General features: G+C 37.5%; 1 protein-coding gene across 7 annotated transcripts in view; it reads left to right on the forward strand.

The window, feature by feature from the left end:
• MEP-1 (zinc finger protein MEP-1) overlaps nt 1–17255 on the forward strand; it is a 64365-nt gene extending 47110 nt beyond the window's left edge. For 3 of the 7 annotated variants that reach the window (XM_083122047.1, XM_083122048.1, XM_083122049.1), the window contains exons 5-9: nt 3505–3579; nt 6569–6745; nt 11056–11253; nt 12248–12475; nt 14759–17255. In XM_083122047.1, coding sequence (XP_082978173.1) covers nt 3505–3579; nt 6569–6745; nt 11056–11253; nt 12248–12475; nt 14759–15916 — 1836 coding nt within the window. In that variant the 3' untranslated portion in view covers nt 15917–17255. The remainder of the gene's footprint in view (nt 1–3504; nt 3580–6568; nt 6746–11055; nt 11254–12247; nt 12476–14758) is intronic. The other 4 variants (XM_083122050.1, XM_083122052.1, XM_083122053.1 and 1 more) reach the window with 3 other exon arrangements.
• The last annotated feature ends 515 nt before the right edge of the window (nt 17256–17770 follow it).

A 17770-nucleotide genomic window follows, 5' to 3' on the forward strand; every position in this document is an offset into this window, starting at 1 on the left:
TCGTCTGCTACTTCATAACAGTATCCCAACCATTTCGATATATTGGACTTTATTACTACATTATTCATGTTTGGTCATCTACTCAAATTAGTATTGAATGCCGAGACTTCAACCCCTTTACAACATTTCTTTTCTAATTGAAATGGCCATTCCAGTGAGCTTTGATAAATTTCTAATCAGATTAGAGGGTAGACTATGAAATAATATTAGTGCATATGCCAGTAGAAAGGTGGCCCTAAGAATGTAACATGTTTGTGGAAAGTGACACGTAACCTCACCACTATTTTAAATGTTTGTTATAATTAAAAATCTGTTGAGATAAATTATATTGTAAGTATCTGTAAGATGCTCAATTCTTGGCTTAATTTTATTGATCTCTGTAAAGCTTGTATCCATAAATACATAAATATTTAAGTGCAATGTGTCCACAGCTTTAGCATGACTGAGCTGAGTTATCCAGCATAACTGTATGCTGCAATAACGAAATTTAGATGTGAGGATTTGGCGTAAAACACCTTATCTCTCTCTTTCTCTTTCCCATAATATTTAATTTAAATTTAATAAAAAATATTTACTGTTTTTCATAATTCTAACCTCATTATATGAGACATGGCATTTGGGGTTAAATATCCGGTGGAGGCATATAGTTGTTCTGATCCCACTTTAAGTTTTGTTTGTTTGAATTCTTGTTTTAAGTCCACTATGCACAGATGGGTCTAATCAGAACTGGACCTACAAGTTAACCTTTACAGGTTTGACCTGTGTGAAATCCTCATGTATTGCACAAGCAACCACTATATGACCAAAAGAACAGTGTGTGTGTGTGGCCCACCCTTGTATATTAGCCACAATGCACTCTCGTTCTATTTTCAGTTGATGATTGATTGATAAAAGAAATATCTTATGCTACAGCTATGAAGAAAACACTGACAGAATTTATATATATCACAGAACAGTTTTTGTTTAGAGAACTCGTTAGAGAACACATTCTTACCTGTAGTGAAAGACAAGATTAATTATGCACACCCTCAAAAAGTTACCTTGTGCATATTTCTCATAGGAATCTTCAGGATAAAAATGCATCCTTATGGGTTAAGAAGTGTTTGAAAAAATGCTCCTGATTAAATTTGTTTGAAATTGAAGAAATTTTGAATTTAGTTAGAGAGTTAGTTACACCTTGTGCCAATATAATCTTTAATAATAAATTCTGTTTGTTTTCTTCATAGCTGTAGCACAAGATGTTTCTTTTATCAATCAATCATCAACTGAAACAGAATGAGAGTGCATTCTGGCTAATATACAAGGGTGGGGCAGACACACTGTTATTTTGGTCATATAGTGGTTGCTTGTGCAATACATGAGGATTTCACACAGGTAAAACAGCGCCAGCGAAAAATCAGGGGAAGCCAGACTGGCTCGGTAGCTCAGTGGTAGAGCAATGGCATGGATTGCCAGAGACCCGGGTTCAAGTCCTGGTCAAACCTGCATTTTCGCTGAAAATCTACATGAGGATTTTTGGTTGTTCGATACCTGCTGTTTTGGGAATTTACATAACCCAACCAATGAAACACTTCTCTTCAGCCATAAAAACACATCAATGGCTCCAAGTGGCCCTCTGCAACCATATGTTTCAGAAGTGTTCCTCGTTATGGTGTAAATTTCAAGCCTTTAATGTATGTTCACAAGTTATCTTTTCTATTATTCTCTGTTATCCCTTAAATACCTTCTGTCAGTCCTTAATTAATTTGTTACAATTGGAAAAGACCTCCGATGTATTCTAGAGTATGTATTTTTTTCTCATGTAGGAGATTAATTAGGCTATTAACGAATTTGCTTAGCATCATGCATTTCCCATTGAAAATGAAAACTCTCGCTTTAACCTAATGTTTGCACTGTGGAAATCCACATTTTGGTATTTTTGCTCGAACATTTTTTCTTCGGCCCTTCTCCTTCTGTTCATATACTTTATGCAGTCCTCTTTTGTAACATGTTCCTAGAGTAGATACTTGTGCCAGTGTTCATGTATACAATTCTAGCTTTCATCCAACTCCAGGCCACATAGATTTCCCTCTATTCAGCTCTGTAAAGGAGACTCTCTCTCTTGTCCTTCAGATACAATAATAAAAATAAGAGAAAGAAAATAAATATCAGGTTAACTTGTGACGACCTGAACATCACACTAAACACCTTTATTTACTTTAATGTGTATTGTATGCTAGAACTATAACAGCAACACTTTCACATCTTGTGGAGTACACTCACTGGAGTTCTCATTTCAATTCTTTAGGCTCTCAGAAATGGCAATTTTTGTCATTTACGTTTGCAATACAGTCGTGGTTTGTATTAATTCTGCCCAACTTTTAACCACTATACATTTTCCATGATGGCATTTCAAACCAGATCTGTCTCAGTCTTTGATGTTAGATTGTAGTCTTTATGCATTCATGTATCAATTCCAGTAAGTGGTCAGTTAAAATGTATTGGCACTGACCACTCCTAGGTTTTTGTGATTAGCATAGTATTAAAAACAATAAAGTGATTGAAAGTCATGCGATCACCAAACTACTTAGGAGTTAATAAGGATCCATGGTTGCCATTGATGTTTATTTTCCTTGTCGAGTAAGATACTAAATGAAGTTGTACCCTGTGTTTTGTGTCTGAAGGTTGAAGTTCCTGAAATCAAATATGTAGAACCTAAAAGACACAAGTTTTTTTTTTCCTATGGCAGAAAAGCTTTTTGAGGGCTAAGATTGCCACCACTTTTCAGTACATGATGTGTGGTGAGCACATTGGAGTCCGTTGTTGGACCAAAGCATAAGCATGTTGTTTTTTTATTGTATTTTATGCTTTTGCGTTCAGCCTGGGTTTGTTACACAGTCTTTTTGCTCCATATTTTATGTAAAAAAAGTGCCAGTATTAAGTATGTGATATGTAGTTGTGTACCCACAAGATGAACTTGCCATTTTATTTGAGGTTTACATAGGTGAGTAAATGTTCTTAAGTAAAGGTGTTTATACTTAAGACCTCTGCGCACTGCGAAAGTTCGTCAGTGTTGTACAGCAACCCCTCACCCCCATTTATAAATTTTGAATGTTTAATGTTTTACTTTACTATGCCGACCCAGCCAGAGGCAGGAAACTGCGAAGGATGATGATGATAATTTTTAATGTACTGTGTGTGTCTTTTTTTAATCATCACTACAGTGGGTGGTAGTTTCAGAAGAGAAGTTGGCTGGTTATATCTTATTGCTTATTTCAGATCAACACACATGATCATTATAATGTACACGGAAAATTATCAAGCGTTACCTCATGATGTACAAGGAAAATTACAGAACCTTACCTCATATGTATATTTGCAGCTTTAGGCATCAAAATGGCATGCTAAATGCAATACCCTCAGGTTTTTAAAATTCAGAATTGTGTCCATTGCCAGAAGAGATTTCATATTATGATGTGTATTCGTTGTTGTCGAAGGTTGTAAAGTTTGTTGTAACTCTCGTAGGGGAAGTGGCCACCTTCACTTCAAGTCTTCTCCCAGCCAGGGAAAAGAGACGTTCAGCTACATGGATCACCACGGGTATGCCTTCACTAATTATCTTTTCTTTTTTTTGTGGAAAGGAGGGACTTCTTTTGACTTCCTTCATCCAATCCCTTGCATCCTTCCAGTCTTATTCATTTGCCCCTTGTCGTAGTCTCTGGTTTATCTTTGTAGCTTCTGTCCGATATCCGTTCCTTAGTGTTGGGTGATGGTAGTTTCCGACGAGTGTTAGTATACCAGGGCGAATGGTTTTTGTTAGTTGTGTAGTCAGGCATTGCATGTTGAATGTTATTTCCATGAATTTGTGGAGGTGTTTGGAAATTGTGCATGTTTTTGTCGTTGTTAAAGCCCCTTTTTGATATTTTGCCAGTGTGGAGAAAGAGATCTATAGGTTTATGGAGACTAATTTTTAAAAAAGAACTTAGGTGGTAAATAATGTTCAACGAGTTAGATGTTAGGCAAAATCTAAGCAGTAATCCAATCAATAGACTGCCTGACTGCTACGCAGGAGACTCAGGTAGGAAGTATTCTGTTAATGTCACTGCATATGCAGCTGTAGGACCCACCCTGCATCTCATTAATGGGGTACCTGGAAACTACGCTGGCAGGCAAGGCCAACTGTACGTACTCTTCGGACTAAACAAGTTCATTGTTGCTACCAAAAACTCCTAGATTTCATTTACATATTGCGTGTATGATATGAGACTCTCAGTAATAAATCATACAGCATTTGAAAGAGTAACCCACAAATTCCTTCTGATAAAATCTGGATAGAAGCGTAACACACCATGAAGCATGAAAATAGAAAAAGAACGCAACAGACTACACTTTGTTGACATATTGCAGTCCCCATCATCAAGATAAGTTAAAACACATGCAGTGGAGCACTGCTGAATATGGGCAGATATGAGAATTGATAAAATTAACTGTGGATCCTCGATTTTACATTTTTCAGGGGACCAAGATGAAAGAACTTAAAATGCGGGAAAATTTAAAATCCAGGAAAAATTAACAGCATTTTGTTCTATTGGACCCATGCAGATTGAATGTATAATGCAGGAAAATGTAAAATCGGGGTTCCACTGTATTAAGAACAGCTACATCATGGCAATGTTGCCAGAAATTACTTTTTCAGAATTTGATTCTATATTGTTTAGTGATTTTTTTTATGGCAGGATGCTAGGAGAAATAAAGATTTCAAAAATGAATGTTAAGTCTGTTGCTTTAATTTTGTTGATATTTTCATCTCCACTTCTGAGTTATGGTCAATATGATCTTCCTCGGGACGTTTAAAACATGGAAGGTTGAATGACGTGGAACTGAAAATCAGAATAAACAGACAAGTAGTAAGTGAACAACTGACATGAGTCATGATTTTCTAGTTGAACTTGGTTTTACCTTCCCTCGCCCTTTAACCATGATGTAAAACTGTCACTTTCCTGAGAAAGATCATCCTGTTGTTACCAAATCATTGGACATTGAGAGAAGAAAATACCACACATAGGTACTTTTTTAACCATATCATGATGCAGTGAACTCTTTTTAAATATGAACAGAAGTTTATTCCCCTTGAAATTCCTATTAAAACTAATGTTAAAAATTCATATGTAATTTGAATTTGTGAACATGTTATTTGGATAATTTGAAGGGGGTTGTCCAGCCAGACCCAGGCCTAGGGAAGAGAAAGTTTCTGTTTGCTGGGATGCAGCCTCCACTATCTCCTCAGCAACGTTGCATTTCCCACCCCTTTTGTGTGCAGGTGTTCATCCTTGAACCGCATCCTCCACCCACTAGTCAATGATTTTTCAAAGACTTCGTATCTACCGTCAGTTGTGATTAGTTGGATTAGAACTTTAAAGCAAGTGTGGGTTGGTTTACCAGGTCTAAATGGAGGTAGGCGTTTCTTCCCAGTGTGGTGAAAGTGCCTCAGTTGATGTAGGAAAAGTGAAGAGAGCTTTCAAGGCTTATCTGAGCTTTATAAGGATTATGAACAGAAAGACTTATTTAATGTGGATGGAAGAGGAATGTTTTTCAAGTGCATGCCGAATAAAACGTTCACATTTAAAGGTGTAAAATGCAGCTGCGGAAATAATAGCAAGAAAGAGTAACTGTTTTAGTTGGCGCAAACATGGAACTAACATTACTATAGTGAGAGGAATTTGTTTTTTCTTGCACTGTGGGACTACACACAAAATATGGCAATTTTTATGATGAAGTCCACTGCATGTTCATTGTTTTTTTTGTTTATAATGTAGTAGAGTAGATTTCATCTTTTTATATTCTTTAATAATGCATGTTTTCGATAATTCAGACTTTTCATGTTTCCTTGGAGTTCTAATTGAAAAAAGTGCACTGTACTTAACAATGGTAATACCAAACTTTATGAAGAATGTTGAGATTCCTACCTATGCAGCCAGTCACTTGAATTTTAGAGTAGTGCATTTGAGATGAAACCAAGGCTTTGCTGAGTCATACCTAGATCCTGGAATTTGTCTGAAATGCCTGTTTTGTTCCTGTGGACTAATTTGTATGTTTTGAGGATGGAAATATGTTTCAGGACAATACAATATTAAATTTCTATTGGTGCTCAAATTGCCCATTTTGACCGTTAGTGCCTAAATGATAAAAGTGGGTGACAAAGAATATTTCTGGTTGGAAAAGAGTATTTTCATGCTGTTTTGTTTCTCATGGTCGAATTAAGTGTGCAGTGGAATGAACCTCTGTAATATTGTTTTAAATAAGTTAAGGACAGGAAGTTTGAGAATAACTTATTGCCTGCCTATTTGGGTAGTTTTTAGTGCTTAGAAATCCAGGCTGTAGTCACAACCCTGCTGACCAGGCAAGACCACATTCCATACTTCATTCCATCCCTTCGCAGACAGATTACATCGTAAAACACCACCACAACACATACATTCTCAGGAATATTTACATAACAATGGATACTAAGACAAGTGTTTACATGTAGTGCATGTAATTTGTATGACTTGAAGCAATTAAATGTGGTCCTTGGTTTGATTTTTTCCAGGTTGTTGGAAATCAGAGTCAGGTTGTTCCTATGATGGCAGGTGGCCTTTCAACTGTCCCACGATACACTTTTGTTCCACCAAGCTCATCGAATAGCACCATTGGAAGTGCACAGACTCCAACCCCCGTGGCTTTAGTACCGAACATTGCTTCTGGTTCCAATTCCATCACAATACAGGTAGAGCAACTTTTACGATATCTGTGTGTGTGCTTGGGATACAGAGTGCATATGTTTTGTGGCCTGCTAATAGTATAGGCATGTCATGGTTCCCCTGTTCAGGCAGAAATATTATCCCCTCCCCCACCTTTTTTTTTTGGAGAGAAGTTAAAAAATATTAACTAGACATGGTATACGAAATATGTAGGGTAGAACCAGCGTGTGTATAGGATACTTGGAATGAATTATATGACTAGACAAGTATACTCTATCCTGGGAATATCTGTAGCAAGGCTACGCATAACAGTTGAGAAGGGAAGAAAGTGAGTGTGTGGAGCAAATCATTACATGCTGCTGGAAAGGTAGCAGCAGTCTTTTCCCCCCTCCACACAATCCTGTTCCTTCACACGTGTTCATTGGCCAAGCCCTCTCGAGTCACTGCTTGTGCAGAGAATTGGCTTTAGTTTTCTCGCTCCAGAGATTCTCGGGATAGAGTATAGTCAAGATGCTTGTCTTGTGCTGGAAAATGCATTTTATTCACAAATTTACCTTGAAAAGAGCATGTTACTTCTTGTTACAGGTGGCAACAACATTTCCGACTCATTCTTACTTTAACTACAAGGTCTGTCTAAAAAGTATCACTGCGCCTCACACTCAAGTTCATTGGCAGTCAAATATGGCAACGTGTTAAGTTGAAAATGCAGAAAAAAGAATCTAGTGAGTAGGAAGGCATGAAATTAATTGTGGTGACAAAGATTAGGAGAACACCATTAACTTTTCTTCCATAGTTAAATATGGACACACAATAGTTTAGCTGTGCGAGAAGGATTAGAATTTTTAATGGGCTTCTCAACCAGAGAAGCAAAGGAACTCTTGACAAGATGTTGGGGAAACCGGTACCCGGAGACGATCCTCTGTTGAGAAACAACTACTTCTTTATTTGTCTGTCAATAAGCACTGGAAATAAATCTTCACTGTTTATAGCAATTACCATGAGAACTGACAAGTTCTAACAAGCAATCTTTGTGTTCAGGCACATAACAACGGAGGCTTATTCTTTGGTAGCTACAGTTTGTTGGCCCTAGCTCTCAAGCGCTTGCAACAGGCTTTCTACAGTACATATTTGTAACCATACTCATCTCTTAATGACACTATGCACTAAAGCCTGTTCGGCGAAAGAACAAACGTCAAAATTATATTTTTGTCTTTTCCGTCGAAAACCAGGGAGGGTCGCATGAAGCACTGAACTTTGTCCAGCTGTCATGGTGAGTGGAAATTTTCGTGGTATTCTGCATTGCCAATTGAATCATTTTCGTAACTGGTGGCACCCTCAAGAAGGCCAAGCATGGTGAAGCCTAATGGTTACCACCGCTTCTTCCTGAAATGCAAGCGAAGGGTGCTTGTTGCAAAAGATGTTATGTACGACCAGACTTAAATCAGGCGTGTGGCAACAGCTCTTTCCCCCACTTGAAACTTCCACAACCGGAGGTTTAAAGGCTGGATTTCCTGAAGTTCCTTCTTTGGCAGGTCGAGCTTTAATAAGCCTTATGAAATTCCTGAGCATACTTTTGGCTGGAAATGAATGGTGCTATCCTGAAATCAAATGGTGGAACATACAGAGATAAAAAAAATATCTGACTCATTGTGCAGTTATTGCATGGGTACATTGCTTGTTACTCTGTACATTGTGCTTTCTTTGTTTTGTGTTCAAAATATCCTATTAATGCTTTACTTTCTTGCTTTTTTATGGTATCTGTCATCAGTTGTTGTCGACTCTTCTGTTCATGTGTTGTCTGACAGAAGTTGTAAATATCAGTGGCAAGCATCAGATTGTGTTGAATAAGAAATTCCTTTCTTTTAGTGGGCTCAAGTTGTCGCAAATTCTTTCCGGGAACATTAAGGCCAGTTGTTTTTGTTGCATATTTGATGCACACTGCATGTACAGTCACTGACACTTCTGGGTTGTAATGACCTTATTGGCTTTCAGTGATACCACTACAACCCAGAAGTGCCTGTAACTGTAAACTAGGAGTGCATTAATACAAATTATTGGCCAATACAATAACATACAGGTATGAATATATAGCAGAGAATATTAATGTATGTCACCAGAAACCTGACATAAGAAAAAAAATAACAATTATCAAAGCAAGTTTACGCTGTTGATAAAAATATCTCTTCTGTCAAGCAAATAATGACATCATCTTCCATCCTTAACATAGTCATTCCTCTGATTGTGTTAGTTTTTATTTAAGTTTTCTTCCAATTTTACTATAAGCAGCACATGCAAAACCTCCTGTCTCGATCTGTTATTTTTATAGAATCTAGTAGAAGAACTTAGCTTACTGGTCACTATTTTTGCCTTTGGTGCAAACAACCCTAGGTTCAAGTTTAGGAAAGAACCCAGAAATGTCAGTGTTGACCCAGCATCAAGATGAAAATTGGAGAACTACTGGAATACCCAAGACTCCAATCTAGAAAGCTAGATAACAGCAGATACATTCCTGCTCGTGGAGATGCATCCATTCAGCTCCCTAAGGGCTCTTGTACTATGCAGTTTAGCTTTAATCAATTAAAAAAAAAATTACATTTGCAAAGGTACAGGGGATGGACAAAAATATGGAAACACCACGACATCGGAACGGGTGATATTGTCACAATTTTTCTACTTGAAATCGGTCGAGGTGCGACATTATTTTGTTTTGTGCAGTGAGATAGGACCCTGTTAGACTGGTAGGAGTCGACAGTTGCGCTGTAGATAGTGTGGAGTGCAGTTGATACTGAATCATGTCCGAGCTGACAGTGTTTCAATTCAAAAAGGGCAAATTGTTTGTGCCTACCTTACAGATGCCTCTGTTACCAAAGTAGCCATGTTATTTGGCGTATGGAGAGGGACTCCCTCTATCCAAGATCATGATGACATAATAATGTGTCCGGAAAGACATCATCAGATATACACCTGTGTGGATGAAAATGTACACTGAGCGACAGAGACAGAAGGACACTGAGGAGGATTGTGACTATGTCTTGCATGAAGAACGGTGCAAGATCCCATTATCTACCATCCAGGACTTGTATTTGTCCATTCCTCGGAGACTGCAGGCCGTTTTGGAAGCTAAAGGGGGTCCTGCACCTTATTAGCTACAGCATTCCGGCTTTTCTTCGCAGTTGTTTCCATATTTTTGTCCATCCCCTGTATATATGCAAAGGTTGGCATTGCAACTTTTTTTTTTCCATCAAGAATGCAGGACTGGCACAAAATGCAGTGTCTCGCACTAAGTACCCTATGAACCCTCAAAATAGTCCTTCAGAACGTCCACAACACGTATTGTAGTTGCTATGACTTCTACTTTTTTGTAATGCCAGTGAACCATATTAGTGTAACATCGTGAGTCCAAACAAATGTACCATGTAGTAAATTGCAGGCTCGACCAGGACTGAAACCTGGGTCTGTGGCAAATCATGCCATTGCTCTACCCCTGAGCTACCGAGCCAGCCTGGCTTCGCCTGATTTTTCGTTGGCGCTGTTTTACCTGTGTGAAATCGTCTCTGCAAGTAGTGCTGCAACGGGATCCGTTGCCTTTGAAACACTGTAGGTGTCGGCGTTGCCTGGTTCCTCCCAGCATAGAGATGTCGCAGATTTTCCTGGTCGAGCCTGCATTTCTCGCTGAAAATCTACGTAGTACATCTGTGTGTGCCTAATTAAATGGATGTACCACGTGTTTTTTTTCCTATCCCAAGCCATTGAATTTTCCATCAGAAGGGTTAGCTTTAAGAATTGTGACCAGTTATGAAGCAATATTGTGATGTGTATCCTACATCAATGTAAAGATGAGATTTCAGAGAATACATCTATATATAATGCATACGTTACAGATGAGCAAGTAAAGAATAAATGAAGTAGGAAATTGAGTAAAGCGAATACTACTAACTACGTCCGATCCGGAATCGCAGCCAGTGGGCGCTGCCGCTGAAGCTGCTGGTTTCCCATCATCCATAGTCTCAGCGTGACCGACTTGAGACCAGGTGAGCTTCGGGCCTGCTTCAGCTGTGCTCGGAACTGGAAAATACAATGGATTTGAATAGGTGAAAAACACGTTTTCACTTTATTTAGACTCAATACGTGCACCGTCGTCTGCTGTGACATCGACACTAATATGGTCCTTTTAGCCTTGTGGCTACATGCATGCAGAATTATACTTTTTTAATATTTTTTGTAACTCCCTATAACTCCTGGTGCACATAACTGTTGTACAGTGTTCAGTTAACTGTCGCCATTAGGCGAACCGAATGCAAATGTTTCTTATTGAAATGTTTCCCTTTCTTTTCAGAGTGCAAGCAACAAAACCTCATCTTCAAAGGTTCTTCAGCAGCCAAGCATTTCCATCACGCCACTGCCTCGCCAGCCGTCAGGCGTTGCTCCTCCACCGAACAGCACACAAACTCCCCAGCAGTCTACGAACAAGCCTGGCCAACCAGGGAACAAATCAACGTTCGTCATCTGCGAGATATGCGATGGTTACATCAAGGTAATTCCACAAGAGCATGTGCGAGTGGATTTATTTCGGTACTACTTAGACAGATTGACAACTTCATATTTATAGTGCTTATTTGAACAATGTCAGTTTATTATGTTTCTTCTGTCCCTTGTAATTATTAGGATTTAAAATACATGTTTCAGTCTGACCTCAAATTGTCACTTATTGGGTGGCTAATTGTGCAAATTGAAGTATTTTTACTGGCACAGATAGAAAATAAATTGTAAGATAAGCAACATTAATAGCACTGTTAGGGTTGATGGGAATGGATAGGTCAAGGTTTCCTTTGACACATGTTTTCAGAGGCATGACTAAATCATGGATTTATGGTGTGGTAAGTTCCATATTTCCACATTGCTTTTTGTTATTTACAAATAAATATGACAATATATCAAAAATTGCCATAGGCTTCCAAAAACTATTAAAAATGCTGAAAGCGACCTAAAAATTGCCCCAAAAAATTATTCATTACTCCAAAATGGCAAAAAATGCCGGAACAGTTTATTTAACCAATTATTTCATGATACACATTCTTATAGGGATGAGCACAAAATAACTGATATCTGGATTTCAAATTATCCAATATCTGTTTTGGATGCAACGGATAATCTGGGTAATCTGAATATCCCGATAATGCAGATATCTGGATAGAACATAGTTATGATAAAGAACATGTAGAAAATCCGTACAGTGAAATATGAAAATGACCTATAAAAGATTATGTGGATACCCTGTAAAATGGATAAACAATAAATCTGTCCAAACAATGCACACATTTGGATATTGGGATATGATTTTATAAGGAATTGGCCATCCATGGTTCTTACACATTTGAGTAATCTCTCAATCTTTTCAGAAGAAGGTTGCAAAATCAGCAAATGCATTGCTCTATTCATTACAGTTTCTTCATTGCATTTGCGACATTAAAAAATAACTGAAAAATATCTCCCTGTCAACAATCTTTCACAATTTGTTTTCCTTCTAGGATCTTGAGCAACTGAGAAATCACATGCAGTGGATTCATAAAGTGAAGATACATCCGAAGATGATCTACAATCGTCCCCCTTTGAACTGCCAGAAGTGCCAGTTCCGATTCTTCACCGATCAAGGACTTGAGAGGCACCTTCTGGGTGCCCATGGACTGGTAACTTCCAGCATGCAAGAGGCTGCCAACAAGGGCAAGGATGGTGGTCGATGTCCTGTGTGTGGAAGGGTTAGTATACTGTGGGCAAAAATTACTTTAAACAAAATATTTGCAAGTTGACTAATCAGACTGAATGTATTAAATTTTATCTGCTATACAGCTAACTCCAGCGATTTTTGTTCAAAATCTTATTTCAAATCATCTTCTAACAGGATTTCCACTATCCTTAAGAAGTCAGCACCTCTGAAAATACATCCAAAATGTTTGAAATTACAAAAAAAAATTGGTGTCCTTTTTTCCCACTTGCCAGAAATTGCCTTGTCATTTATTTTGAACAATGTTGAATATACTTCAATCTTCTGAATAGCAAGTGTAATTGAGCACACACTACTTGATAATAAGCCAATATCAAAAGGTATGTGTTGTGACATTGTTGTGGTTTCTATGATTTAGATGACACATGGGACTATCATTTGTTTTACTTAAAACTTTGTTATTAGCATGTTAATGCAACACAGAATGGTCTGGAAATTTAGTTTAAAATTACCTGGAAATATCAGGCATTCTGCTTTGACGAAATGAGTGGGAACCCATATTAAGATTTCCAAATGCCAGCCCTGTAATGTGTGTCGATGTCAGAATAATAGATGTAACGAATGGTGTAGTTTTGTTGCAGTATCCAGCAAGAAATATGAAATTCAAACCTTCTCTATATTTTATCACTTTCATTCTAAGAATTAAAATGACAATGTCTGCTGCATGCCTTCAGTTATTCTTTGCAGATTGTGCAAGTTTGAAATGAACTCAGAAGTAGAATGAATTCAACTTACATGTTACAAGTACTTCCTCCATTTCTGGCAAAATGCTCTCTTTTAATATCAGAATGTGAGTATTGTGCAGTCACTCACAGAGAATATGTTCCAGGAAGTTTAGAAATGAATAGGTGATCAGTTTTATTCATACATCTCGTGTGGTGGCTCAGTGGTAGAGCATTGGCATGGAATGTCAAAAGAGCCAGGATTGATCTCTGGGTTAGTCTCCATTTTAATGTATAATAATAATACTATGCAAAGAAACTCCACAATGTGCACAATCAATGACTATGTTTCATCTTAAAATATTGCCTTTTTCAATTTGTTTTTACACTGGAACAGATTTTTTAATACAAATTGCACAGGTCTTAACTAAGAGTATCGTAGATTATGAAGTACGCTCTTATATCTCTAATTTTACTGCAGTTTTTTTTCACACCTTTCAATTAATAATAATACCTACTGTTCTTAATAAAATAAGTATTATAATTACGTTAGAGACATACAGGGGCTTCTTCTAAAATATGTTTTTACTATGCATTTCATAATGATTGACCCCTGAACTTCATGGGTCACTATACATGTGACCACACAGGTAATACCAATGTGTTATAACGTAATTGTGAGAATCTCCTCTTTTTGATTCTTTGTACATACATTCTTTTCGTTTCTAGTATGTTTCCAGAAATTAAGAGAATTTACAGAAACGTGTGTGAACCCTCTTTTTCAATGAACTTGAACTTCATGGTGGTTGTAACTTCAGAATGGTATGATTTGAAATTATTCCCAGTGCACAACTTAAGACTAGCCCTGTCTCTACAACCATGAAAATTTTCATTGTTCGACAACTAATATTTTTTACACATTAAGGTAACAACTTGGACACTGCGATCTCCTATGATGATCAGAATGCTCCAAATGTGGAAAATGCAAATTTGAAATTTCAAATACCTTTTATAATTATTTTTATGTTCCCTCATAAACAACCAAAGGAACATTATGAATGTCATTTATATTTTATACACTTGCTCTCCCTTCCACCAAGTTACAGTCTCACAGGAATCTCTGGTGTGAGCGAACGAAAGCAAGTCTTTGGAAGTATGGTGTGAGACAGCTCGACCAGTGAACACGCGGGAGGGAACAGGATTGCGGAGTTGAGGGGAAGTGACTGCAATTACCAGTCTTTGCAGCAGCATGTACTGCTTCGCTTCACTTCATGTACAGTCATGGACACTGCTGGCTTGTAATGAATACATACGGCTCTGCCCATTCACGTTCTCCACATCTCTGTCCTTACGTGTGCCCTTGTGCCAGAAATTCCTGGGATAGAGAATGGTTTTGACTTGATAGATGACGACTCATCTGCATGGTAACATTAAATGAAAATCATGAAGTCTGGTGCCAATAAATAGTAGATAACGTGTAATTGTGTTTGTTCAAACTTATTTCACATGCATATAAAATAATAGTACTAGGACACTGTTCCTCTTAAATGTTCTTACTTACTGATATCAAGATTTTAATGCATATTTCTTTTCAGGTTTATCAATGGAAACTATTGAACCATGTTGCTCGGGACCACAACATGACTCTGAAGCCAGCTCACCTCTCGTACAAGTGCACGGTGTGTACTGCCACCTTCGGAATGTACAAACAGTTTGAAAACCACGTGTATTCAGCACACAGTGTCGTTGCAAAGCGATCAATGGATAAGAAGTCGAACAGTAACCAGACTACCTCAAGCCAGCCTGCACGTAGTTCATCCACTCCTCAGGCAACAGACACTCTTCTTAAACCTCTGAAGATAAATGATGAGATAACCATTATTCCGCAACCGGCAAAGGCCAGTCCCAAACCAGAGTCTGTCCCCGAACCAGAACCAAGCGAGGAACATATATGTGAAATTTGTGATACAGTTTACGAATCTACGGAATTTGAAGACTTCATCAACCATTATAAATGCAGACATTTGAGGGAGTGTGGTGTTAAGTTGTGCAAAATTGATCAGTGTCCTACCTGTAAGGAGAAGCATATGACAGAGGAATTGCTAGATTACATTGAATACAAGAAGGATTGTGTGGATGTTATAGAACTATCAGACGATGAAGTAGTTGTAGCTGGTCAAGGTAAAAATGAAATTACAATAACAAAAATTGCACCGCCCGGCCCGAAATGTTTTAAGAGAAGGCTTCAGGAACAAGCAAGGGCAAGAGAATTAGCACGGCAAAAAAAGATTCAGATAATTGAAATAGAAGATTCTCCTGTGAAAAATCCTCCAAAGGAAGAATCTGAGAAAAAAGATGGTGGTAACAAGGTAGGTGAAAGCGTAAGTAACAAATCTGAAGGTGATGCATTGACTGCCGTTAAAGAAAAGCTGAAAAGGAGGAGGAGCTTAGAAATAAGCCAGGTGGAAGACTCTGATGGCGATTCGTCGGAATCGAAGAAAGATACCAGTGAAGAATTACCTCCCAAAAAATTGAAACTGGATGAAGAAGCCGATGAAACCAGCAAAGAAGCTGACAGAACCAACAAAGATGAAGACTCAGAAAAATTGCAGGAAGACGAAGAGAAAAAGACAGACGAAGAAGACAAGAGCGATGAGGATGAAACTGATGCAAAGTCTAAAGAAAGTGAAAAACCAAAGACGTCAGATGACGACGAAACGGACGATGCACAGTCTGAAGATGATTCCAAATAAACAGGTTGAGTAATTTTACATAAAGAAAGCTTTCACTTGAGTTCTTAATGTTGTATAGCTACTGTCGACACCTGATTATCTGTAGTAGGAACCAGCAAATAATGATTTATGTGTTCACAGACGTAAATTATTATTGTAAGAAATGTTGGAGGTGTTTGGGTGTTCTGTTTTATCACGACAACTTACTGAACAATCAAGTCTGTTTAAGTCTGACGTTAAAGTTTTACGAAATTTCCCTGTAAAAGAAACGTAATATTGGTGCTACGTAGGGGAATCTGATGAACTCTCAAAATTGAAATAGTGTAAAAATCAATGTTGACTATGAAGCCATGTTTTTTCCCTGAGTGTTCTCACGTAGAACATTTCCGGCAGAGAAACTTATTGAAGTCTTGTCGAAACCTCTGCATTGAAAAAGCCACAATGGTAGATCATGTGGATAAATGTCGAATAAAATAACTTTGCTTTACTTTTGAAAGAAAGTCACTTCATCGTGATTCTGTTTCAACATTATACATGCCCCATAAGCAAGTATAAAATAATACATTAACTTTAGATTACTTGCAACTTAAGTTTGAAATACAACTGGAGTTGTGGTAACCTCCATGCATTTACAATTATGAAGATTTACACATAGGTTAGATGGTTTGTGTGTACATGCATTAAAAGAAATAAGTATATATACATTACATTGATATATATTAGCAGATGACACCTTCACCACAGTGCGTGAAACAAGTGACTGAAGTATGATATAATTTCTTAATAGGAAGAAACTAAAGCATTCGTGTACATTGGGACTGGACCTGTAGCGTGGGATCGTGTGTATTTTTGTACAACTAGTATTTGTGTGTGACCTCCTGTTGAAGGAATGGAAGATGAATATGTGGACTTTCGAATTTAAAACCAAGAAAAAGCAGTTTCTTTACTATGTAATGTAATTGTTTTTGTGCTTTTGAGCCTTTATAAGAAAGTAGTTTCACCCAGGGTATATGTACAGTCAAGCTTTACCTAACAAGCAAAAATGATCCAAAAAAAAATTATAGCTATATATATATTGAAATTAGAAAGGGGTAAAATCAGATGCAGGCAAGGTGTAGACAACTTCTGTGGTAGAGTAAATAGCATCTGTAAAGTATACAGGTAATATTTAATCTCATATTTGTATGTCCATTGACATAATTATATAAAATAAAAATGCTGCGCTAAATAAAATGTTCAAGTCCAACTTGATTATTATTTATTATTATTATTTCTGATTGTAATTGTGATGAGCTTCCTTATCTATGGTTCTGCTGCAGAACATGTAGTGCACGGCTAATATTAAATGAATTTGTAGGGATGCCGTGTTTTTGTTTTATTTTACCCTTTTATTTTGTATTGGAATGAGTGGGCGGGTGCTTTATAATTTTTGCATGATAGTAGGATGTAGATATTTATTTGTATGTATAGCAATTTAAGTAAATTTGATTTAGATCACTAAAGTCTTAATAATTTACTATTTTAATTTTGAGAGAATGAGTAGCTGGTATTTATACTCCCTGTGCATGCTTGATAACAGTACAGAATTAAGTTTGGCGTCAGCCACCTAACGTTGGAGTAAGTCATTAAGGTACTCAGTTTTCCGTGAAGCTGTTTTAGATTATTGTGTATTCATTTTGGTATCCACTGCCATCGTCCTCGTTGGAATTCGTTGTGTTGTTGCTTGGTGTGTTTCTTTTGTTTTTTGCCGCTAGCTGTGCTGCTGTCGCCTGTCTGTCTACGTATATGTCGTCTGCTGTTCACTGGTGTTAATTGCTGCAGTTACTGATTTAGGAAAGAACAACAGAAACGTGCCAAACAACAACACAACAAATT

This window comes from Lepisma saccharinum, chromosome 5 (genome assembly GCF_977018435.1).
Source record: "Lepisma saccharinum chromosome 5, izLepSacc3.1, whole genome shotgun sequence".
In the NCBI taxonomy this organism is placed as follows: Eukaryota; Metazoa; Arthropoda; class Insecta; order Zygentoma; family Lepismatidae; genus Lepisma; species Lepisma saccharinum.